This window comes from Carcharodon carcharias, chromosome 5 (genome assembly GCF_017639515.1).
Source record: "Carcharodon carcharias isolate sCarCar2 chromosome 5, sCarCar2.pri, whole genome shotgun sequence".
In the NCBI taxonomy this organism is placed as follows: domain Eukaryota; kingdom Metazoa; phylum Chordata; class Chondrichthyes; order Lamniformes; family Lamnidae; genus Carcharodon; species Carcharodon carcharias.
This window is the reverse complement of record NC_054471.1, coordinates 140,413,983-140,440,331: the sequence shown is the minus strand read 5'-3', so window position 1 is coordinate 140,440,331 and position 26,349 is coordinate 140,413,983. Positions and strand designations below refer to the sequence as shown.

The window sequence follows — 26,349 nt, the reverse complement described above, 5'->3', positions numbered from 1 at the left end:
TTTTTGTTTTCAGGTGTTTATTCTTTTCATTGTGTTCAGGATAAAGTTCAACAACTCAAAATAAAATTTACAGTATGTCTTAACATGTGGCTACACCACAATGTAAATCGGGGGGCTCTTACTGCCTTTGTAGGCCATATTACCAAGATCCAAGTCACATATCTAGTTTGGAGGGAATGAAAAGAGACTAAACACATCAAATGTTATTACATAGCAACCAGTGGACTTCACACAAAATCAGAGTCATAACCACAATCCTGAAACAAGGAATTAGACAAATGATAATTTTGTATAAAAACATTTCAGGAAAATTATAGAAAGACACCAGGTTAATCAGCATCTATGAAGCAAAGATGGGCTAACATTTCAGCTGCATCACTCATCTATTTTCAAGTGTTTTTATTTCAATTCTTTTTAGTTATACACACTTAGGGTGCACTCATACTGCAGTTTTACACCAATGCTAAGTGGATCCAAAACAAATATAACAGTGTAATTCAGAGTTAGTTGCCTATTTGACTTTTAAGCACAAAGAGACAAGACATTTCATGTAGATAATCTCTCACTGCTTGAACTTTATGCCAGTTACAACATAAATCAAACCATAAATTCTTGTGAACATCACCCAAATAATCTACATATTTATGGATGAGACTTCTGTTATTTTAATTGACTCCCTTCGTGTTTTAAAAAGTCGAGCTATAATACTCCTAGCAATAAGCCATTCCCTCAAAGCACCCATGCATAGCTCAATTCAAAATTGCATTTTCACGTTCAAATTTCAAATCAAATGGAGAAAAATTTACAAATGTCATTTTCCACTTGGTTGATCACAGGTTGATATCTTGTAACTCAGTGGTACTGGTCCAGCAATCAATTATAGTCAAAAGCAAAGAGAATTTTTGGCAGGCCTGCACCTCCATTTCAAAATGTCTATAACTTAACATCCATTGGACTTTACATGAAATCATCAGAGTCATAACCACAATCCTAAACAAAGAAAAATAGGATTAGGCAAATGACAACTTTGCACGAACAACAACAAAAAATAAAACATGCTGAATTTTCTACTTCGATGGCAGTTCCACAGATTCATATGGTAGAAACGGAGGAATCATACAAGAAAGAGATCAAGAAATGACTCTCAATCTTAGCTTTTGGTTGCATAGTGGAACACAATAGCTATTGGTACTTCTAAACCAGTACACTAGGGAATGCACAGTGAAACAAATCTAAAGTGAAACAAATCTAAAGGTCTGGAATTAATAAATGCAGCAGCACATCAACATTGTAAAAGTTGTCGGGCTACTGCATTGTAAAGGAGCACGGGGGTAGGGCATGGAGAGAGAAAGGCTTTATAAGAGGTAGCCTAGACAATTTTCATTCCTCAAAAGCATTCATCTCACTAGATATAACTTTTGGTCACCAGTTATGGCTCAATGGTAGCCCCTCTTCTCTGAATCAGAAGTTATAGGTTCAAGTCTCACTCAAAAGATCTGAGCACAAAATCTAGGCTGACACTTCAATGTGCAATGCTAGAGTTTTGGTTGAGATGCTAAGCTGACTCTGCCCTCTCAGACTGATGCAAAAATCCCATGGTACTATTTTAAATAACAGTAGGGGAGTTCTCCGTGGTTTCCTGGTCAATATCTGTCCCTCAACCAACATCATTAAAATAGATTACCTGACAATTATCATGTTGCTTTTTGTGGCACCATGCTGCATACAAATTTCTGTCACATTTCTTACATTACAAAAGGACTACACTTCAAAAGTATGTAAGTAACTATAAGCACTTTGGATGTCTTGAGCTTATGCAAGGCATTTTATAAATGCAAGTTTTTTTTTGACCAGGCCAAGGATTTCATCTCAGAAAAGCAAATACTTGGCTTACTCATTCCATGTAGTTCTAATAAACCTTGATTCTTGATAAAAGAATGACTTACACTTCCAAAAGGAAACAGATCAAAATCATCTTCAGAATAAAAAGGGCCATTTCAACCTTGTGGTTCATTCTGTAAATTAGTGATGCAGGCAGTACCAATTTATTTACTCAAGATAAACATGTCCTAATGAGCAAATCTAGCACCTGGTCTGCTACTTAATGTGCCAGATTTTTTCCTTTCTCAGTGCTGAGTTAGCTGATCTCAGTCAGATGCAATGAAGATTATGCAAATGTCTCAGGGACCACTGAGAACCCTTGTAATATGAATTTTAGGTACTGTACTTTATAAATGTTTGCATGAGCTTTTGTTAAGCAAAGAGTTATCCCTAATCATTGAACGACATCCTTTATTTACATCTAATCAATGCAATCAGCTCTTTAAATACCAGCAACCGATTAGGGATAGTTGCATCAAACTGGACATTTAGAGAGACAAAGGGAAGTTAGAACATTTCAGAATGATATAATAGAATGAGAGAAGTTTAAAATGGTTGGGAAGGCTGTGGGGACCCAGGTTCAAATCCCACCACGGCAAGTTATGAAATGTGAATTCAACAAAAATCTGGAATTAAGTCTCATGATGACCATTGCCAATTGTAAAAACTCATCTGGTTCACTAATGTCCTTTAGGGAAGGAAATCTGCTGTCCTTAACTGGTCTGGTTTACATGTGACTCCAGACCCACAGAAACGTGGTTTTTAAGCCCTCTGGCAAAAAAGGGCAATTTAGGGATGAACTAATCTCATGAATGAATAAAAAAAGTCTTCTCTTTTGGAATGTACAAATTAATAATAACAGACAGGTAAAGGGTTTGAAATGGCTAGGCAATTTGCATTTTTGATTAAAAGCAAAATACTGCGGATGCTGGAAATCTGAAACAAAAACAAAAATTGCTGGAAAAACTCAGCAGGTCTGACAGCATCTGTGGAAAGGAAGACAGAGTTAATGTTTCGAGTCCATATGACTCTTCATCAGAACTCAGTCATGTGGACTCGAAACGTTAACTCTGTCTTCCTTTCCACAGATGCTGTCAGACCTTCTGAGTTTTTCCAGCAATTTTTGCATTTTTGATTGTATTGCTAAATTCTGATTGTTAACACCTTTTGTTAACACAAAGAACAATTCAGACTCAAAATCATCTGCATACCTTAAACTTTGTTAATTGTAGTTCAGGATGTAGCTATCGTGTATTGATGTAACTGTGAATAGCATATTGATGATCTATTGATGTAACTGTGAATGGTGTACTGATCATATTGATTGGGTTACGAATTGTACAAGTAACCTTCGTCAGAGTTGCTCTGGAGGGTAAAAGCTGTGTGTGATTCATATTATTGCCTGGCTATTAAGTATTGCTTTATTACTTAAAAATTCCTGTTAATTTGTCTGCCAACCTTTTGTTGTCAAGAACCCGAATAAAGGTTCAAGTGATTTACAGAACTTTAACCATGGACTAGTATAGGAAATCAGCTTGGCTCCTGTACTATCCAGTAATCCTGCTGGAAAGAGTATATGGATTCACACAGGAGTGTTGGGTGAAGGCAAGATTTTCTCTCAGATTCACCAATACTAACAATCTGGATTCAAATGCGAAATAACCATTTGGGAAGGAGGTTACCAGACACCTATGTCTACAGAAACTGTAACCCAGTATTACTCAATGTCTTCAGAAAAGAACAGGAAAAAGGTGGAGAAACATCATGTGAAAAAATGTATTCTGACCAAATTAACAGCAAGCTATGGAGAAACATGATTTTTGGGCCATGGTGATCGGCACTGCAGTCAATTGTAATTATATTTCCTTACCTGATTGCTGCTCATGTTTTCAGATTTCATAAGTGTAGAATAGCACCTAAGGAGTTAATACAAACAGGATAAACATAACTAACTTTACTGTAGTGCTTGGGCCGGATGTCTTCTAGTATTACAAAATGTTGCCTTTTCCCAATCCAGCACCCTTGGTCTTTGATGATGTGGTTAGTTCCACAACTTTTCTCCAACTTGGTTATTTGTTCCATTTCATGTCCCAGAATTAAATAAAAGAATACATTATCTTGTTGGACCATAAATATAATGATCCAGAAAGCATTTCCAACTGTGACCACACACCAAGGTCCAAACCCTTCCAAAACCAAGACTACTACCATCCAGAAGGACAAGAGCAACAGATTCATGGAAATATCATCACCTGAAGTACCCCTCCAAGCCACACACCAACCTGACATGGAACTATATCGCCATTTCTTACTGTCACTGGGTCGAAATCCTGGAGCTCCCTCCCTAACAGCACTGTGGGTGTACCTACACCACAGGGACTGCGGCAGTTCAAGGTGGCAACTCACCACCAGCTTCTCAAGGGCAATTAGGGATGGGCAATAAATGCTGGCCTAGCCACCAAGACTCACATCCTGTAAATGAATAAATAAATAAAAAATATTCCAGCTCATCTCCAGATAGTTCAAGCTACCCATCACTATTGCCCCACTGTTCTTAAACTGTCTATAACTCTTTCATCTCAACCAACCATTTCGTACAAATTAATTGTATTGCAGACCAACTATTTCCTTCCTGTTCCTTAACTCTATTCATCTGGATTCTTGTTTCAGAACGTTTTGTTATACTCTAGTTTTGTGATAGAATCTTTCATACTTCTATCCCATGTAACTTTCCCCTTTTTAAAAAAAAACTCTTGAAAATGTTACAAATAGTCCTATCCAAAAAGAAGCCACATTTCTGTTGTAATTTTACATCATATCCTTCCACTGTCATTACTGCTTTTAACTCTTCAATTTTGTTCTGGATGATGGATGCATTCATTATAGATATTACACAGTCCTGATTTTTAACTCCTCTATCTGATATTTTATTCTTGTTTTTTAGCTTTCCTCATCCTTTTGTTTTTTTTCTTTTCCATCTGGTTTTCCCTCTACATTATTTTAAACCTCACTGAACAGCATCAGTTACTCTCCCAGTAAGGATCCTGTTCTGAATTTTCTTTTTTCAGGAGAAACCATCATTAATACCATCTCGCTTCTTGATTTCAGACAAAATGTTAAATCCATTGCACATTACAAGTTCTTCCATAATTGCAATAAATTGATTCTTGAGGCAGCACGGTGGCGGAGTGGTTAGTGCTGCTGCCTCACAGCTCCAGGCACCCGGGTTTGATCTTGACCTCAGGTGTCTGTCTATGTGGAGATTGCACATTCTCCCCGTGTCTGCGTGAGTTTCCACTGGGTGCTCCGGTTTCCTCCCACCATCCAAAGACATACTGGTTAGGTGGATCGGCTACGGTAAAATTGTCCTACAATGCGTGTGATGGACTGGTATCCCATCCTGGGTGTACCCCACCTAGCACCCATTGCCTGACAGGATAGGTTCCGACTCCTGTGACCCTGAATTGGATAAAGCAGTTCTGGAAAAGTGAGTGAGAGATTGATTCTTCACTATCACAATAACTTACATTTATATGGGGCCTTTAATGCAGCAAAATGTCCCAAGTGCTTTACAGGAGCATTATAAAGCAAAATTTGATACTGAGCCATGTAAGGGCAAATGGCTAAAATCTTCGCCAAAGAAGGGTGGTTTAAGGGGCATCTTAAAGGAGGAAAGAGAAATACAGGTGAAGAGGATTAGCAAGGAAATTCCAGAGTTTAGAGCTTGCAGCTGAGGTTTTGCAAGGCATTTTATAAATACAAGTTTTTTTTTTGACCAGGCCAAGGATTTCATCTTAGAAAAGCAAATATTTGGCTTACTCATTCCATGTAGTTCTAATAAACCTTGATCCTTAACAAAATAATGCACTTCTAAAAGGAAACAGACCAAAATCATCTTCAGAATAAAAATAGTCCATTTGGACCTTGTGGTTCATTCAGTAAACTGGTGCTGCAGGCAGTGCCATTTTATTTACTCTAAGTAACCATGTCCTAATGGAGTAAATCTAGCACCTGGCCTGCTACTTAATGTTCTGGATTATATCCATCCTCAGTGCTTAAAGCATGGCTACCAATGAAGAAGATATCTCAAAGGGCTGTGTGGCTGGAGGAGATTACAAGGATAGGAAGTGGTGAGACCATGGAGGGATTTGAAACAAGAATGAGAATTTTAAAAATCAAGGTGTTGCCTAACTGGGAACCAACGTAGGCCAACGAAACAGGGGTTTTAGGTGAACATAAATTGATGCCAGTTAGAACACAGGCAAAGTTTTCAGACACCCTCGAATTTATAGAGGGTAGGAAGTGGGAGGCTTGTTCGGAGGGTATTAGAATAGACAAGTCTAGGTGTTTCAACAGATGAGCTGAGGTAGGGACAAAACCGGGCATCCTTATAGAAGTGGAAATAGGTGATCTTAATGATGGTGTGACTATGTTTTCAGAAGTTCATCTTGATGTCAGGTTATAACACCAAGGTTGCAAATAGTCTAGTTCAGCCTCAGATAGTTATCAGGGAGAGGACTGGAGTTTGCTAGGGAACCAAAGACAATAAGCTTCCCAATATTTAATTAGAAGAAATTTCTGCTCATCCTATTGGATGTCAGATATACAGTCTGATAATTTAAAGACAGTGGAAGAGTTGAAAGAGGTGGCAATGAGATAGGTCTGAGTGTCATCAGTGTACGCGTGAAAACTAACACTGCATTTTGGATGATGTCGCTAAGGGGCTGCGTGTAGATAGGAAATGGGGTGGGAGGTGCCAAGGATTGGGAGAACATCAGAGGCAGAGGAATCAGTGCAGGTGCAGGAAGATAAGTCTTTGCAGGTGAATTTCTGGCTACATTTCGGCAGATAAAGATGGAACCAGGAGACTGTAGTCCCACCAGCTGGACAGTAGCGGAAAGGCGATGGAGGAAGAAGGTGTTGTCCACAAGAGAAACAAAAATTTATTTTCCAAGAGATTCTGGGCAGGAAAGACATTGATCAAGCACCTTAAAAAAAAATAAAATGAGGAGCAATTAGAGAAAACATGTGCTCTCTCCTACCATGTCCATACAAACCTAAGATCTTCCATTTCTTTTCTCTTCTTCATCTCCTCTTTTTCCTTTCGCTTCATCTCTTGAATCTGTGCTTTTCTCTCATTCTGTTCCTCTCTGTTCCTGGATTCTTTTTCCGCTGCCAAATCTGGGAATCGCTCATCTTTGGTTTTCTCCAACCGGTTTAAAATTTCATTTATCTTTTTCTCTACTGTAATTATCTTTACCTAATGATAAAAATTAAATTGTGCAAATGACAACTAAAATAGTAGCTCCTCTGAAGATGGCACAAAGTTGTTGTACACAATTACCATTCATGGGCTATGCAGTTAGTATGTAAGTGAACCTTTAACTCAACTGCAGAGACAAAATGCTCTTTTTAATACTATTTTATTTCGTGCCCAATTTACTTTAACTATTCAATGCAGCAATTTTTTTGATAATTCCAAGTTTCAGAATTCAATACCTCAGTTTGCGGACAGAGAATTTTTAAAAAGAAAAGCCACATTTTTGTTTAACGCTCCTCTTAACATTCACCACTAACAGTTCAGTAGTAAACAAGGCCTTGAATGCTAGCTCGCACTGGTTCAGCAGCGAGTGTTGTACTTACCTCTTTTTGTCGGTGGAATCCTATTTGTCCCACGTCCATGTCACCAGTCTTCTTCAGATTAGACCATGGAGTGTACACAACATTTATGTTGTTCATTTTGCATCCTAATAAAAAGAAAATCTAATCACTATAGGTACATGTAGTTATGATCAATAACAATACATTATCATTAATATTTTGAACAGAAGATCATCCTCGTGGCTGGTCCGATTCTTATTTGGTCAGTGGTTCATAGCAAACATAAACCAGTCACAAACCAATAAGGGAGGAAATAAACACCCAAGAAGTGTTAAAGACAGCAGAATATGATTTTTCATAGAATTACTGCAGAAAATGTTTTCGCAAGCACATAGTCTTAAACAGTAGGAATAAATTATAATGCGACAGGTCCAGTCAGTCTATTTTGATGTTTATTCTCCATGCATACAATAATTCTGTACCCAAGTGCCATTTCTATGTCGCTTCACTCCCCTTTCCTTCAACTACTTCTCTGATCAATTCTTTTACATGTTGGTATTGTCTTCCTTTCAAACAAAGATTTCAGAAGAAAAGGAGGTTTACATAGGTAAAGTCAGTTTACAGCTGATGTGTATATGGACATCTAAAAGGCATTTGATAAAAGTTCGACATTATATATTTAAGATTTAAGGCACTGGTGTGGATAAAAAAAGGGCATAATTTCATGGCTTGCAGATGATGACACAAAACTTGGAAATGTAATATACAGTGGGTCTTCAGGAGGCCACAAGACTGGTCAAATGGGCAGACACATGGCAGATGAAATCTAATGCAGAGAAATGTAAACTGTTGCATTTTGGAAGGAAGAATGAGAGAGTCAAGGTAAATGAAATGATACAAATACGAAGGGAGTAGAGAGACCTGGAAGTTCACACACAAAAATCATTGAAGGTGGCAGGGCAATTTGGTATGGTTGTTAAACAAGTTTATAGTCCTGGGCTTTATAGGTAGTTACATGTGCAGAAAAACAAGGGAATTAAGCTAATCCATCATAAATCACTAGTTATACCTCAGCTGGAGTACGATGTCTAATTCTGGGCACCACGTTGAGGCCTTGGTGAGCAAACAAAGGAAACTTATTAGAATGTTACCAGAAACGAAGGACATCAGTTATGTGGAAAGATGAGCGAAGCTGGGGTGGTTCTCATCAGGTCTCTCCTTAAATTTCTCAGTTCTAATAGAGGTGTTGATAGGGCAAATAGGAGAAATTACTTAGACTGGCAAGAGCTTCGATGGCCAGAAGAGGCAGATTTTAAGATAATTGGCAAAAGAACAGGATGGACAAGTTAGAGCTCTTCCAAGCTGGAACGCACTACCTGAAAGGGCAGTGGAAGCAGACTCAATAGAAACTTTCGAAAGGAGATCTATGCTGTACTTGAAGAGGAAAAAAAAATATATAGGGGCAATGGGGTAGGAGGAAGTGGAACTAATTGGATAGATCTTTCACATGGCCAGCTTCTGTGGTACATGAGCGGTTTTACCGATGCTGCTAGTGCATTCCACAGCCTCACAATCCTCTATGTAAGAACATGCTTAAAATCTTACATATCTTTGTTCTTTTGTTCTAGAGCCCTCAATCACTGGCATCAGTCTATTTCTGTCTGCTATGTACTCTGTCCTATCCTTCATAACTTTAAATATTTCTAGCAGATCACCCTACAATCCCCCTTTACTCTAATGAAAACAGCCCCACAATCATTACCTTGAATGCTGTTGGCTTTTACTAGTTGAGCACAGTCAATTAGTACTTCCTTGGGGATGCCATCAATTGCCTGACCCTAGGACACAAAAATGAAATATATTAACACACTTTACGGACATACAAAATAGGAGCAGAAGTAAGCCATTCGGCCCTTCAAGCCTGCTCCACAATTCAATAAGATCATGGATAATCTGTTTGTTTCAAATTCCACATTCCCATCTACCCCCAATAACCTTTGATTCCCTCACCTAAGAAGAATCTATCTACCTGCACCTTTGTTTTATGTACTTCAACACGTCCGAGTAAAATTCAATTTGTGATCAAGTAAAACATGAAATTGAAACATCTGTTATACACTGTTAATCAGATATTGCAAGAGATCATTTCATCTGAGCAATGGTTTTAATCTTTTGAAAATGATCCAATGAAAAATAGATGTTCATCTATTGAAAGCATAATGCACTTAATTATTTACAACACTCTTTACTAATGCATAGATCTTTATAACATTAAAAAATTCATCATATTTCTGCAGTATCCCAATCTTCTTATTCTTTTACAAAAGTAAAAAGCAAGAGGGTAGCCAGGGAAAGCGTAGGCCCACTCTGGGACAGAGGTGGGAATCTGTGCGTGGAGCCGGAAGAAATGGAAGAGATATTAAATGAATACTTCTCATCAATATTCACCAAAGAGAAGGACTTAGCGGTCGATTTGTCTAGGGAAGAGTGTGTAGATAGCCTGGATCATGTTGAGATCAAAAAAGGTGTTAGGCATCTTGAAGAATATTAAGGTGGATAAATCCCCTGGGCCAGATGGGATCTACCCCAGAGTACTGAGGGAGGCAAGGGAGGAGATTGCTGGGGCCTTGACATAAATCTTTGCATCCTCACTGGCTACGGATGAGGTCCCAGAGGACTGGAGAATGGCCAATGTTGTTCCATTGTTTAAGAAGGGTAGCAGAGATAATCCAGGAAATTACAGGCCGGGTGAGCCTTACGTCAGTGGTAGGGAAATTATTGGAAAAGATTCTTCGTGACAGGATTTACTACCATTTGGAAGCAAATGAGCATATTAGTGAGAGGCAGTATGGTTTTGTGAAGGGGAGGTCATGTCTCACTAACTTGATCGAGTTTTTCGAGGAAGTGGCAAAGATAATCGACGATGGAAGGTCAGTGGATGTTATATACGTGGATTTCAGTAAGGCCTTTGACAAAGTCCCTCATGACAGACTGGTACAGAAGGTAAAGTCGCACAGGATCAGAGATGAGCTGGCAAGATGGATACAGAATTGGTTTGGTCATAGAGAACAGAGGGTAGCAGTAGAAGGCTGCTTTTCTGAATGGAGAGCTGTGACTACTGGAGTTCCGCAGGAATCAATACTGGGACCTTTGCTGTTTGTAGTATACATAAATAATTTGGAGGAAAATGTAACTGGGCTAATTATAATTAGTAAGTTTGCAGACGACACTAAGGTTCGAGGAGTTGCAGATAGTGAAGAGGATTGTCAAAGGATACAACGGGATATAGATCGGTTGGAGACTTGGGCGGAGAAATGGCAGATGGACTTTAATCCGGACAAATGCGAGGTAATGCATTTTGGAAGGTCTAATACAGGCAGGAATTATACAGTAAATGGAAGAACACTTAAGTGCATTGACGGGCAGAGGGATCTGGGTGTACAGGTCCACAGGACACTGAAAGTGGCAGCGCAGGTGGATAAGGTCAGGAAGGCATATGGCATGCTTGCCTTCATTGGCAGGGGTATTGAGTATAAAAGCTGGGAAGCCATGCTGCAGCTGTATAGAATCTTGGTTAGGCCACACTTGGAATATTGCGTGCAATTCTGGTCACCACATTACCAGAAGTATATGGAGGCGTTGGAGAGGTTTACCAGGATGCTGCCTGGGCTGGAGGTTATTAGGTATGAGGAGAGGTTGGAGAAACTCGGATTGTTCTCACTAGAGCAACGGAGATTGAGGGGCGACTTGATAGAAGTTTACAAAATTATGAGTGGCATGGACAGAGTAGATAGTCAGAAGCTTTTTCCTAGGGTGGAAGAGTCAATTACTAGGGGACATAGATTTAAGATGAGAGGAGAAAACTATAGAGGAGATGTGCGGGGCAAGTTTTTTATGCAGAGGTTAGCGAGTGTCTGGAATTCACTGCCAGAGGAGGTGGTGGAAGCAGGTACGATAGTGGTGTTTAAGAGGCAGCTTGACAAATACATGAATAGAATAGGAATAGAGGGACATGGACCCCGGAAGTGCAAAATGTTTTAGTTGACGGGCAATATGATCGGTGCAGGCTTGGAGGGCCGAAGGGCCTGTTCCTGGGCTGTACTTTTCTTTGTTCTTCCAAGTCCACCCACCTGAAGGCATCAACTGATATATGGTTCCATATGCATTAGCTGCTCTTCAATATCTTTTCTTACTCAAATGGCCATTTGGATAAATGTGTCAACAGATATTCAAATGTAGAACATCTGATTTTACCTTTGCACAAAGGCTACAAACACGCCCTAGCTGTCATGGGTCATTGGAATTCCAGTGGACCTATCCCTTCCCTAGCTCATGTATAATACCAAACATCACTCTCCCAACACCCAGAACCATGTTTGATGTGAACAATTTCAGTACAGAGCAGATATCAAGTTTGGGAGCTCTATGTCTCAGTGACCTATTCCACCCTGCACCCCAAGATATGTGAAACAGAAAGCAAAATTTAGACCCAAAAGAGATAATTCATATTTCACATATGGCACCCACCAATAGTTAACCACAAGTGATAAATGTGCAAGCGATCAGGCACTCTTATTTGTGGGATGTAAATTTAAACTCATGGGTTACCATTAATCCAGTTTGAAAATTTGAAGAGTATCATAATATATGTAACATACTATAGTAGTTAATTTCAAAAACTGTTAAAGCCACTTTATTCAAAGGAAAAGGATTCAGTTCTGACCATACCTTGTATAGTCGGAGGTATACATGAGCTGAAGACAATTTATCCACATGAAACCTAAAAAAAATTCCAGATATACAAGGGGTAACTAAAATAAATAATGTATTATGCAAATTCAGAAGTGCAAATATTATCTGCACATCATTAATTGCAACACAAAGGACCATCAGCAGTACCAAAATATTGTAATGAAAAGTGTGAGAAATTTGGATAAAAATGCAGAGGAATAACAGAACGATATTAACTGACATACCAAACATCTTCTGGCCACCCGTACTTTATTAGGTCTTCATCTATGTTGTAAAGAAAAGAATTACATAATAAGCTGCACAATGCTGAAATGCTTAAAACTTCTGCCACTTTGTTAGCCATCTAGATGATTTCACCCAAACCATTAAATACTCTTCGATAATGCTTAAAGGTAGTGTTGAGTTGCTAATACTGTTAGAATTTAGAGTCATTAGAGTGTATCCAAGTCATTCATCACTCTTCCTATGGCCATGAAGGACTCCTGTTTAATTCTAGGTAAAAGGCCATAAAAGTTAGACTATTGCAAACAGCAGCTGAAATTATAATGGAAGTAATCTCTCCCTGCAGAATTTCCTCAGTTCCAGTTGGTACAGTGCAGCCGATCATTATTTTATCAAAGCCAAAAATAGCGCACTGGGCCAAATGTCAAAGGAACTCTATCCACCTAAACATCAGAGTTTTACACATCAATTTTACAGATTTCATTAACTCAAGAAACACATTATCATAGAAACAAGTGGAACAGTTTGCTGATGATACCAAAGGGAAGGCATGGCAAATTGTGAGGAATAGTGCAAGTGATTGTAACTCTTTCAAGTACAAACCTGTTTCCATCTGTTTCAGATGAAGTTATATTGTTTCATAGTTTTGCCATTGTGAGATTTGAACTCTTGATCTTGGGGTTACAAACCCAGTACCATAACCACTTGGCTATTTAGGCCAAGCCCTGCAAGTGATTGTAGGCAAACGTAGGCAGGCTAGCTGAGGGCAGATCTCAAAAATCACACAAAAATCTCAAAGTCAATGAATCAGTAGATTCATGCAGTACGCCTTTCTGACTTAGTAGTTATAACTGACATGCTTCTCAAAGATGTGTGTCCAATTTGACATGGATAGCCAAGCTATTTGTTCCTATTTGCCTCCTTTGGCAAGCTATTCCAAAATCTGATCAGACCCACAGTGATGAAGTATTTTCTTACATTTTGACTGGCATTCCCTTATCAGCCAACTTGTACCAAATCTAGTTTGTTAAAATTATATTTAACTGATCCAGTTTCCTTTGAGATAATGAAAGCGATTAAGCCAGTATCTATAAACCATTTATCAGAGGGGGGAAAAGAAAGTAGGCACTTACTTTCATATTTATCCTTTCCCATATATATTGTATATGGTGAAGAAACAACTGCAATAAAATAGAAAATATAAAAAAATGAAAAGTAGGAAAGCAATCTATAAAAGGCTATAATTAATTGCAAAATCACCAGATTTAACCATATAATCTCAAAAGTTTAAAGTTCTAATGATCTTTTATCACATTAATTATACACATTTTTTTTGTAGGACATTACTGCATCCAGTTTTGTTTTCCTTTACTCCACAAGTATTCATCTGATAGATTGGGGGTCAGGTGGAGGTCTCATTTCCTTGGTTAATAGAGCAGTGCTAGTAATGTGTAAAAGAGGCCGAGATAAAAATTTAAAGGGTGTTTAATTATTTTCATTCTATCTGAAGGTGCTTAGCCTTTGCTCAATGTCTCCCCACAGTGGTTGCAATAAAGACCGGATAACTGGTTTGGTGAAGTTGGTTGGAGACATGGGGGAGACCTCCCCATTCTTTGAAATAGTGCCACGTTATCTTTTACATCTTTTTGAGGGGGCAGATATGGTTTAGCATCTCATCTGAAAGGTGGCACCTCTTGACAATGCAGAACACCATTAATACTGCACTGGAGTGTCAATCTGCATTTTGGATCAGTGGAACTTGGTGCAAGTTAGAAGATGGATAGCATAGTTTTGGATGACCACATTTAGAATGCAGGAGGCTAGCCAAGAGGGAAGTTACCAAAAGTATGGATGGAGTTTCAGCAGTAGAGGAGCTGACACAGGGATGGAGTCGGGCAATGTTACAGAGGCGGAAATAGGTGGTTTTAGTGACAGCTTGGATGTGTGGTCCAAAGCTCATATCGGGATCAAGATCAAGGTCGCGAACAGTTTGGTTCAACTTCAGTTGCCAGGCAGAGAGTGGGTGGCTATGGTGTTTGTGGCAAGAACTAAAGACAAGGGCTTTGATCTTCCCAATATTTAGCTGGAGGAAATTTCTGCTCATCTGGTACTTTCAGATTAGTAAAAATCCAAGTACAGTCTGCTGTCTTAAGTGAATTAGCTGATTTCTCAGTTAAGATAGTGCCAGGGCAATAGCTGAGATTCCTAATTTCAGAAGTGTTTCATGGCTATTGGAAACTACTTGTATATGGACTTAATACAGACACCAAATGCTCCACATGAAGAAGCTATGCTGTGGAACAGAGAAAAATGGATACTGTTTGCTTGTATAAGTAATTTGACAGTTTCCAAGTCCACCACCTAGTTGGTGTGCAGCTAAATAACAAATACAATAATCAGCTGTTTATGACAAGACAAATTAAGCCTCAAAAATAATTCAACACAACAAATATAATGGAGGTGGAACTGAGGAATATGACTCAAGGGCCAAAGTTTTTGGATGGGCAGTGAGAGGTCCGACACAGTGGAGGCCAAGATAGCAAGACTGAGATTGGACGTGGTGCCATATTCACAAGGGATGTAATGGGGTTAAAAACAAAAAAACTGCGGATGCTGGAAATCCAAAACAAAAACAAAAACGCCTGTAACTAAGTAAGATGTATATTTGTTGAATCAACTATTTAAAATGAAGAGGAGATGGTGTAATGGTAATGTCAATGGAATAGCAATCCAGAGGTCCAGACTAATGTTTTGGGGACAGAGGTTCAAATCCCACCATGGTAGCTGGTGGAATTTAAATTCAATTAATAAAATCTGGAATTGAAAGCAAGTCTCAGTAATGGTGACTATGATGGTGAACAATTGTTACAAAAAATCCATCTAGTTCACTAAAGTCCTTTAAGGAAGGAAATCTGCTGTCCTTACCTGGTGTGGCCTACATGTTACTCCAGACCCACAACAATATGGTTGACTCTTAACTACCCTCTGAAATGGCCTAGCAATCCATGCAATTCAAGGGCAATTAGGGATGGGAAACAAATGCTGGCCTTGCCAGGGATGCGGACATCCCGTGAAAGAAGAAAAAAATTACCTCTTTGAATTATCCTTCGTCTGTTAATTAATGTTTGAATTGTGTTAATTTTAGTTGGATTATTATAGTAAAGGTTTTAAAAAGTGAAATCTTGTCCAGCAGTTTCTTTCCACTGGAATCATTGGGAGATTCCTTTCTTTTTAAAAAGTTATCCGCCTCTACAAAGATCGTAACTAACGTTTAAGCAAGCTATCAATGTTTATTTTCTACAAACAGGCAATGGCAACTGTTAACTCTTTCTATATCACTGGGGTTTGTAAAATTTATTTGAAATTGATGGGTTTGGGGCAAAGCATGCTGATTTGTGTTCAATTTGCGAACAAGGGAGATTAGATGGAAATATTTACCTCTCAGGAAAGGACTATAGAGATTATGGGTAATAAATGAATGAACAGAAAAGGGAAATTAATATTGAAGAGGGAAAGAGGGGAAGAGCAATAGTGGTAGGAGACTGGATAGTAAGGGGAACAGACAAGCATTTCTGCAGCCGTAGACATGACTCCAGGATGATATGTTGCCTCCCTGGTGCCAGGGTCAAGGATGTCTCTGAAAGGCTGCAGGGCATTCTAAAGGGGGAGGGAAAACCGACGAGACCATGGTACGTATTGGTACCAATGGCATAGGTAGAAAGAGAAATGAGGGCCTACAAGTAGAATTTAGGGACCTAGGAGCAGATTAAAAAACAGGATCTCAAAAAGTAGTAATCTCCGAATTACTTCCAGTGCCACGCGCTAGTGAGTATAGAAATAGGAGGCGAGTCCAGATGAATGCGTGGCTGGACAGATGGTGCAGGAGGGAGGGCTTTAGATTTCTGGGACATTGGAACTGTTTCTGGGGGCGGTGGGACCTATATAAGGTGGACTAATTGCACCTGAACCAGAATGGGACCAACATCCTTGTGGGGAGATTTGCTGGTGCTGTTGGGGAGGGTTTAATTTGGCAGGGGGGGTGGGATCCTGAGAGCAGGTTCAGCAGGGAGAGATGCACAGCCAAAATTAGAAGAGAGAGCAAGTGAGTCTGGAAGGCATAGAAATGAAAGACCAATTAAGGTACAAAGGAGTTAGGCAAGGTTGGATTGTATTTATTTTAATGCAAGGAGTCTGACAAATAAGGCAGATGAGTTGAGGGCACAAATTAACACATGGAAGTATGTCATTGCTGTCACAGAGACATGGTTGAGAGAGGGGCAGGATTGACAGCTCAATATTCCAGGATATAGGATCTTCAGGTGAGACAGGGGAGGAGGTAAAAGAGGAGGGGCTATCACAATATTGATCAAGGAATCAATTATAGCAGTAAGGAGGGACGACATCTTAGAAGGCTCCTCAAAAGAAGCCATATGGGTAGGACTGAAAAACAAAAAAGGAGCAACCACATTGCTGGGGGTGTAATTATAGGCCCCCAAACAGTCAGAGAGAAATAGAAGAGCAGATATGTAGACAAATTTCAGAAAAATATAAAAATAATAGGGTAGTCATAGTGGGGGATTTCAACTTCTCCAATATTAACTGGGTTCATCTGTGCGATAGGTTTAGAGGGAGCAGAATACTGAAAATGCATCCAGGAGAGCTTTTTAAGCCAGTACATAGAGGAGAGGGGGCGGTCCTGGGGTTAATTTTAGGGAATGAAGCCAGGCAAGTGGTAGAGGTATCAGTGGGGGAGCATTTTGCAGATAGTGATCATAACTCTGTTAGATTCAAGGTTGTTATGGAAAAGGACAAGGGTGGGCCAGAAATCAGAGTACTAAATTGGGGGAAGGCCAATTTTAATAAGATCAGATATGATTTGGCCAGAGTGGACTGGGAGCAGCTACTTTCAGGTATATCTGCATCAAAGCAGTAGGACTCATTCAAGAAGGAAATAGGGAGTGTAAGGGCCAATATATTCCAGTAAAGACAAAGGGTGGGACCAACAAATCCAGGGAACCCTGGATGTCGAGGCTTATACAGGATTGGATAAAGAGAAAAAGGGAGGCTTATGGCAGATTCTGAGGGATCAAAACAGCAGAAGCCCCAGAGTATAGAATGTGGGGGTGGGGGAGAACAGGACTTAAAAAGGAAATTAGGAGAGCAAAAAGGGGGCATGAAAAAACATTGGCAGGTTAAATAAAGGAAAATCCAAAGTTATTTTACAAGTACATTAGTAGTAAGAGGATAAATAGGGAAAGAGTAGAGCCCATTAAGGACCAGTGGTAATTTGTGTGTGGAGCCGGAAGACTTAGGTAGGGTTCTAAATAAATATTTTGTGTTAGTGTTCACAAGTGAGGGGATGACGTGGGTATGGAAATCAGGCAGAAGGACTGCAATATAATTAAACAAATTAGCATAGAAGGGGAGGTGGTTCCAAGTGGTCTGACAGGCTTAAAAGTAGATAAATCTCCAGGCCCGGATGAAACGTATCCCAGGCTGTTGAGTGAGGCAAGGGAGGAGATGGCAGGGGCGCTGGCAATAACTTTCAATACCTCCCTGGCCACAGGAGAGGTGCCAGAGGACTGGAGGACAGCCAATGTGGTACTGTTATTCAAGAAGGGAGGAAGGGTTAAACCAGGGAACTACAGGCCAGTTAGTCTAACCTCAAGTGATGGGGAAACTACTGGAAGCAATTCTGAGGGACAGAATTAATCTACACTTGGAGAGGCAGGGATTAATCAAGGACAGTCAGCATGGTTTTGTTAAGGAGGTCATGTCTGACCAATTTGATTGAATGATGAGGGCAATGCATTTGACGTAGTCTACTTGGACTTCAGCAAGGCTTTTGATAAGGTCCCACATGGGGGACTGATAATGAAGGTAAGAGCCCATGGGATCCAAGGCAAGCCTGTGTCCAGTGGGGTTCCACAGGGATCAGTGTTGGGTCTCTTGCTGTTTGTGGTATATATAAACGATTTCGACGTGAATGTAGGAGGGTTGATCAGTAAGTTCGCAGATGACACGAAAATTCCTGGGATTGTAAATAGTGAGGAGGATAGGCTTAGATAGTATATAGACGGGCTGGTCAGATGGACTGATCAGTGGCAAATGGAATTTAATCAGCGTAAGTATGAGGTGATGCACTTGGGCAGGACAAACAAGGCACAGGAATACATGAAGAATGGTAGGACCCTGGGAAGTATAGAGGATCAGAGGGACCTTAGTGTACATGTCCACCGGTCCCTTAAGGTAGCAGGACAGGTAGATAAGGTGGTTAAGAAGGCATATGGGATACTTGCCTTTATTAGCTGAGGCATAGAAATAAGAGCAGGGAGGTTCTGCGGGAACTGTATAAAATGCTGATTAGGTCACAACTAGACTATTGCATGCAGTTTTGGAATCCGCGTTATAGGAAAGATGTGATTGCACTAGTGAGAGTGCAGAGGAGATTTACCAGGATGTTGCCAGGGCTGGAGAGTTTTAGTTATGAGGAGAGATTGGAAAGACTGGGGTTATTTTCCCTGGAGTAGAGGAGATTGAGGGGGGACATGATTGAGGTGTATAAAATTATGAGGGACAGGAAAGAACTTTTCCACTTGATGGAGGGATCAATAACCAGGGGGCACAGATTTAAGATAAGGGGCAGGAGGTTTACAGGGGATGTGAGGAAGAATTTTTTCACCCAGAGGGGATTGGGAATCTGGAACTCACTGCCTGAAAGGGTGGTAGAGGCAGAAACGCTCATAACATTTAAGAAGTATTTGGAAGTGCACGTGATGCCAAGGCATATAAGGCTATGGGCCTAGTACTGGAAAATGGGATTAGAACAGTAAGGTACTTGTTTGACCGGCACAGACACGATGGGCTGAAGGGCCTTTTTCTGTGCTGTGGACCTCTATGATTATGACACACCTATTTTTGCAGAGATATTTGGCTAAAAGCACAAGGACAGCAATCTGTGTCTAACAATTTACATTTCCATTAAAACAAAGCTTAACAAAAGCACTAAATCATTCTTTCGCCAAGTATAGGTACAGTTACAAATGAACGGCAGCGGGGAATTACTTGCTACAACTTGTATTAATTAAAAAGGTTTTTTGCTAAACCAGACTTTGGTCAACTGATAATTCCACATTGTCCATAGTGTACATTCATTTCTTGTAGTTAGCTGTACTTGATACTAAACGTGTTGCATTGACAACAATCAAAATTAAGTGGTTCGCCAACATGGCTTTAAATCTGTTTTATGTTTCACAAATAAAACTACAAAGTTTCCTTCCCTGATTTTTTGAATTTTGTTTTATGTTACAGGCAAAAGGTACAAACATTGAAAAAGAAATGATCATGTAAACTTGAAAAAATAAATTTGTATTCATTCATGCATGGTCACAAACAAAATTATAGTCTGAATGTACATAGAATATGTAACGCTATTCAAATGTAACTGATACATTTCCCCAGAATAAAAATGTCCTTTCAAACAGCACAGTTATTTATTCCCATCAAGAATTTCACCTGACAAACCGTTGATTTACACAACGAACTTATATAAATATAGCACCTTTAGTGAAATGAAATGTCCCAAGGCACTTCACAGGAACATTATAAGGCAAAGTATGACACCAAACCACATAAGGAGATATTAAGATTAATCAAAGAGGTAGACTTTAAGATGTGTCTTAAAGGAAGAAAGCAAGGTAGAGAGCTAGAGAGGTGCTGGAGGGAATTCCAGAGCTTGGAATCTAGGCTACAGAAGGCATGACCACCAATGGTGCACAAAAAGGGTGGGGGGGTTGGAGGAGAGTATAGAGATAGGGAAGAGTGAGGCCATGGCAGGAATTGAATAACAAGAATGAGAATTTTAAAATCAAAACATTGCTTGACAGAGAGCCAATGTGGGTCAACAAACACAGAGGTGACAGGTGAATGGAATTTGTTGCAATTAAGACATACAACAGTTTTGGATGGCCTCAAATTTAAGGAAAGTAGCATGTGGGAGAACAGTCAGGAATGTGTTAGAATAGTTGAGTCTCGAGGTGAAGTTGACACAGGTGAAGGATATCAGCAGATGAGGTGAGACAGGGTGAAATCAAGCGGTCTTACAGAGGTGAAAATAGGGGGTCTTAGAGTGATGGCATGAATGAGGTCAGAAGCTAATTTCAGGTGAAATGTGAGAATAGACTGGCTTAATCTCAGACTGTTGCCAGGGAGAAGGAAAGAGTCAGTAGTTAGGGAACAGAATTTGGAGTGGGACTGAACACAATGGCTTCAGTCTTCCCAATATTCAGTTGGAGGAATTTCTGCTCATTCAGTACCGGATGTCAGATGAGCAGTCTGATAAATTAGTAACAGTGGAGTCATCGAGAGAGGTGATGGGGAGATGGAGTTGGTTGTCGTCAGCATACATGTGAAAATGTGCCTTTGGGTAATGTTGCCAAGGGGCAGCATGTAAATGAGAAACATGAGGGGACCCAATAATTGATCCTTGGAGGACACCAGAGGTAAAGATGAGGGAACAGAAAGAGAAGCCATTGCAAGCGATTTTATTTTTAGCCTTTTATGGGATGTGGGCATAGCTGGCTAGGCAGCATTTGTTGCCTATCCCTAATTGTTCTTTAAAAGGTGGTGGTGAGTCACCATCTTGAATTCCTCGAGTCCATGTTGTGTAGGTACACCCACACTACTTTTAGGGAGTTCCAGGATTTTGTCTCAGCAACAGTGAAGGAACGGCAACATATTTCCAAGTGAGGATGGTGTGTGGCTTGGAGGGGAACTTGCAGGTGGTGGCAATTCTCTGGTTCTGATTAGATAGATAAGCATGGAACCATGTGAAAGCAATCCCACGCAGATGGCTGACAGTGGAGAGGTGCTGAAGGAGGATGGTGTGGTCAAATGTGTCAAAGGCTGCAGACAAGTTGAGAAAGACAAGGGGGAAAAGTTTACCTTTGTCACAGTCACATAGGATGCCATTTGTGACTTCAATAAGAGCTGTTCTGGTGCTGTGGCAGGAGCAGAAGTCTGTTTGGAGGGATTCAAACAAGGAGCTTCGAGAAAGATGAAAATGGATTTGGGAGGCAACAACATGCTCAATGACTTTGGAGAAGGGACTGTAGTTTGCAAGGACAGAGGATACAAGGGTTGGTTTTTGAGGAGCGGGGTGATGACAGCAGACTCAGATGAATAATACCTGAACAGAAAGAATCATTTACAGTATCAGGTAACATGGGGGCTGGGAAGGAAGTTGGATGATCTACAGTTTATTGGAAAGAGAATTGAGGAAATAGTAGGCACATCTCATGGACAAGATGAGCTCAGAAAGGGCATGACAGAAGATAGGAGAGAAATGAGAGAAAGATGCAAGTTCAAGGCTAGGGTAAGGAAGATTGGCCCAACAGGCTAGTGGAAGGAAAATGGACATGGCAGAGGCAGCTAATCAGATGGTCTCAATCTTAATGACAAAGAAGTCCAAGAGCTTCTCAGACTTAGTCGTCAGAGACAAGAGTGGCGAGGACAAACAAGAAGGCTTTACAATGAACTGCAGTTGTGAGAAACAAAAGCCGGGGGGGGAGGAATCTTTGCATTCTCCAGATATAATCAGCAGTTTTAAAAGAGAGCAGGACCCAGTAGTGTTTTAAGTCATTCAGCCACACCTGATGGTGGATGGCTAAACCAGTTGTGCACCATATCTTTTCAAGTCTGCATCCCTTGGATTTAAATTAGTGGAGAGGAGGGCCAGACCAGGGTAAAAAAAGAGTAATGATTTCATTGAGGTGATGGCACAGTTGACTGAATCAATAGCTGCAGAAATGTTGTGGTGAACTGGCAGCCAAAGGCTAAATGGTTGAAATTTTGAATGTGCAATAAGCAATTTTTTTTTTTGCAAGGACAGATACAGGAGATGGCAGGGCTGGGGCACTGGAACAGGGGTGTGGGTGGTATGTGAAACAAGAAAGTGATCAGAGACGCTGATTCAAACTATGGGAGATGGAAGGTTAAAAGGGTGGCTGTGAATATAGGTTGGGGAGTTCACGTGGATAGAGAGATTTAGCAAGGATAAGAGAGCAGTGAATTCAGGAGAGAGAACACAATAAATTGAGAGAGATTGAAATCGCAGGGGACAAGGACATTTGGTATATTATGCTGAGAAGAAATATCCTCAGTTTTGCTTGGCTAATTAAAACTCTACCAGGCTTCTACTGTGTGATTCCAACTCTTTGCCTCTAACAAACTTGAGATAAACTAAGCATATATATGTAGATAAATGGCCACAAGCAAGTCTGACCTTTAGTTACTGAGTTCAGGAGCTTTCACACAGAAAATTGGAAGCCAGGGCAGTCTGGCAATGTTTAGATGGTGTTGGCAAGTCACCCTCAAACTCGAGTCCATGTTGTGTAGGTACACCCACAATACTGTTAGGAAGGGAGTTCCAGGATTTTGTCTCAGCAACAGTGAAGGAATGGCAATATATTTCCAAGTGAGGATGGTGTGTGGCTTGGAGGGGAATTTGCTGGTGGTGGCAATTCTCTGGTTTGTGCGGTGTTTTTCCCCAATTATAACCTGCATATTTCCATAAGTATTTGACCACCAAGTGATGTGACTTTACACTCAGTCCCTGGAAGGGGATATTGGCTTTGTTCTGGCGAGTCCTAACACTTAAGTGGAATAAAAAATCTTCACTGCAATAGTCTTACTTGAAATCAGATTTAATTTAAACCCCTTCAGTTTGAAGCAGCACTAAAATGCTGGTTCCGCCACCCATCAGAAAGGAAGACAACTTTGACTCAAAGGGAAGGCATGACAGGATATGATTCCAATGTGTGGAAGGCAGCAGTCTTGGCAATGAGTACTGACTCTGGAAAACTTTGTATGCTACTCAGTGAGAGAAATTGTTCATTAATATTCCATGGAAGTCTAGACAACAGGGGGTAAATCATACCATACAACACTGCGTGTTTTTTGGTTGCAGCCTTATTAATGTCCTTGCATCAAACACCATCTGCAATTTACTGCCTACACGCTGATGGCATCACTAACTTTCAACCCACTCCTCCTATTCATTCTCGGACACATGTTCCTTTATTCACAGCTGAACATGCAGTGGGAGACTCTGACAAATACTTAATTTCCAGCACCAGATCTCATTCTTCCAAAGAGCTTCAGAATGCTTTCTGAAACCTAACTTGTTCTCCATATGATGACATACAAGGTGCATTAACAGTCGGCTGCCTTAAAAGGGAAACCAGCCCAACACCAAGCACGAGATAGTACCATCTTCATTCCTCAAGACTCTTGATGCAAATCATCAGCTAGCCACCTCAGATTTACTGCCACTGTAAAAATTGTAGGGTCGCATTGAAATACAACAAAAAAAAAACACTAACATTAGTTGGCCATTCAGCTCCTTGAGCGTGCTCCACTATTCAATAAGATCATGGCCAATCATCGGCCTCAGCTACACCTTCCCTCACTATCCCCATATCTCTCGATTCCTTTCGCATCCAAAAACTATCGATCTCGGACTTAAACTTACTTATGAAAGAGGTAGTGAATAAAATCTTGCTACAACGTACAGGGTTTTGGTGAGACCACATCTGGAATAGTATGTGCAGGTTTGGTCTCCATATTTAAGGAGGGATATACTTGCATTGAAGCATACAACAAAAGTTCGATAGATCGGTCCTGGGATGAGGGGGTGTGATATGATGAGAGGGAGGCGGTGGTGTAGTGGTATTGTCACTGGACTGGTAATCCAGAGACCCAGGGTAATGTTCTGGGGACCCGGGGTTCAAATCCCACCATAGCAGATGGTGGAATTTGAATTTAATAAATATCTGGAATTAAAAGTCTGATGATGACCATGAAACGATTGTCACAGAAATCCATCTGGTTCACTAATGTCCTTTAGGGAAGAAAATTTGCTGTCCTCACCTGGTCTGGCCTACATGTGACTCCCGATCCACAGAAATGTGGTTGACTTTTAAAAATATCCTCTGAACAAGGACAATTATGGATGGGCAATAAATGCTGACCTGGGACATGTTGCCCCCAATGTCCATCAGCAAACACACATGTTCCTCATGCACCTTTATTAATTACAATTGAACAGATCTATGTTGATTTGCATCCATTATTGAGCTAATCCTGAGAATATATATATATATATATATACACACACACACACACACACACATACATACATTCTTACTTTTGAGAAATAAAAACAAAGTGCTTTAAAAAACTCAGCAGGTCTAGCAGCATCTGTGGAGAGAGAAGTCATATTGGACTCAAAACGTTAACTGTTTCTCTCTCCACAGATGATGCCAGACCTGCTGAGTTTTTCCAGAACATTTTTATTTCAAATCTCCAGCATCAGCAGTATTTTGCTTTTACTTCTGATAACTAGATTCTTCACAATAGTTGAACTGAAACAGTGTGCGATTCAACCAGTGCGTTGGTGTTATCTCCACAAAAGTCTGTCTGAAGCACACGTGCTCACACAGTTCTTATATCCCTTTCTTCCCTTATCTTCAACTACCTGGCTTAATTACACATTAGTTCGTTCTAAATAAATATTCATCTTTTTTAAAAACTTTGCACAGGCACACGTGAAAAGATTAATAAAAAGCAGAATGGTTGTTGCGCTTTTCTTGATGAATATACACATGTATATGAAGTAAATTACACAGGAGGAAAAATTAGATATAAAAGATAATGACAGAAGGTTGATCAGCATATGCAAGAACTTGCTTCTGTGCTAAGCATTTTAAAATCTGTTGCAAATAGCTCAACAATTCTGGTCCAAATTGGACTATTTACAGAGGCTGAACACGGATGAAAATTACATGACACAACCACATAGGGAAAGCTTAATTTAGTTTACCACTGTTGGATGCTTTCAAATAAAAATATCCAAGTTTCGGGCGGGGGATTCCAAACCTGCGCACGAATTTGAGGGGGAGAGTTGACGTCGTTATCAGGTGTTCTGACTCTGACGAGAAGCCACCGACAAGCTCTCCAGTATTTTGCTTTACTAAACACGAATTGTGCTCCTCTTAAAGATCATTAAAAAGTGTTCGAGTCAAGTGGTCGTGCTCAAGCCATGTTACGCCATAAAAAGAAATCGTTATCAGAATGAAAGGAAACTCGTCCAAAAGAAAACGTGGAAAAAGCCAATTCCAGTTAATAGAGAGAGAAGCTGTTGAAAGACCGACTAGGCCGTGCTCAATGCCGAGCCCCCTCCCCCCCTCTACGGGGGACCCGTATCAATGTTCTGAACCACTTCCAAACCACTGACAAAGACCAGGAGAGGTTTCCAGTGGGCACAGGCCGGTGTACCTACCATTACTGGTGAAGTAGTAAACCATTGTGGAGCAGCAGATGGAGGTTCAGGGCTCAGGCTCCGGCTGACCGGGAAGTCAATGGCGGAGCCGGCGCTGCGGACACGTGATCACTGCAGGCAGCTCTGGGAGCTGGAGTCAGATTTTTCACACAAGATTCAAGAGAGAAGAAATAAAACAACGCAGCAAAACCAAAACCCTATCAGCGAAGTATCTTGCAATTATTAAAATGCACCAATGCTGTGGTACTTATAATCTTTTTTTGGTTAACAATCGAGTTGAAGACATGCACAGTAGGTCGGACGTTAACCTTTCATTTCTTCTTACGCATTTCCAGAAGTTTTAACTTCCTCAATAACTCACTCTCTGCCCCATATCAACCCAAACGTTTCTAACTGCAAAACCAGAATTCGGGGCAGGAAGAGCTCTGAAAGTTGATTCGGTTCCAATATTGCCATTGAAGATTTCTAATTTGACTCTGATCCTATATTTTCAGCCCTACTTCCCTTTCAGCAGCAGTTTGTACTGATGGAGAGGCGGGACTTCAAGTTAGGCG

General features: G+C 40.3%; 1 protein-coding gene across 2 annotated transcripts; it reads right to left on the bottom strand.

Annotated features, from left to right (window-relative positions):
* ccdc25 (coiled-coil domain containing 25) lies at positions 1-26,325 on the bottom strand. 2 transcript variants are annotated; one of them, XM_041187893.1, is made up of 10 exons: positions 25,796-26,325; positions 13,590-13,637; positions 12,459-12,498; positions 12,211-12,262; positions 9,245-9,320; positions 7,525-7,628; positions 6,939-7,141; positions 5,409-5,542; positions 3,752-3,797; positions 1-990 (listed from the first exon to the last, which is right to left on the bottom strand). In XM_041187893.1, exons 1-9 carry the CDS (start codon positions 25,818-25,820, stop codon positions 3,778-3,780), a joined length of 702 nt encoding a protein of 233 aa, XP_041043827.1. In that variant the 5' UTR covers positions 25,821-26,325; the 3' UTR covers positions 1-990; positions 3,752-3,777. The 2 variants fall into 2 exon arrangements, with proteins under 2 accessions (XP_041043827.1, XP_041043828.1); XM_041187894.1 differs by lacking the exon at positions 5,409-5,542 and having other exon boundaries at positions 25,796-26,322.
* Positions 26,326-26,349: the final 24 nt, after the last annotated feature.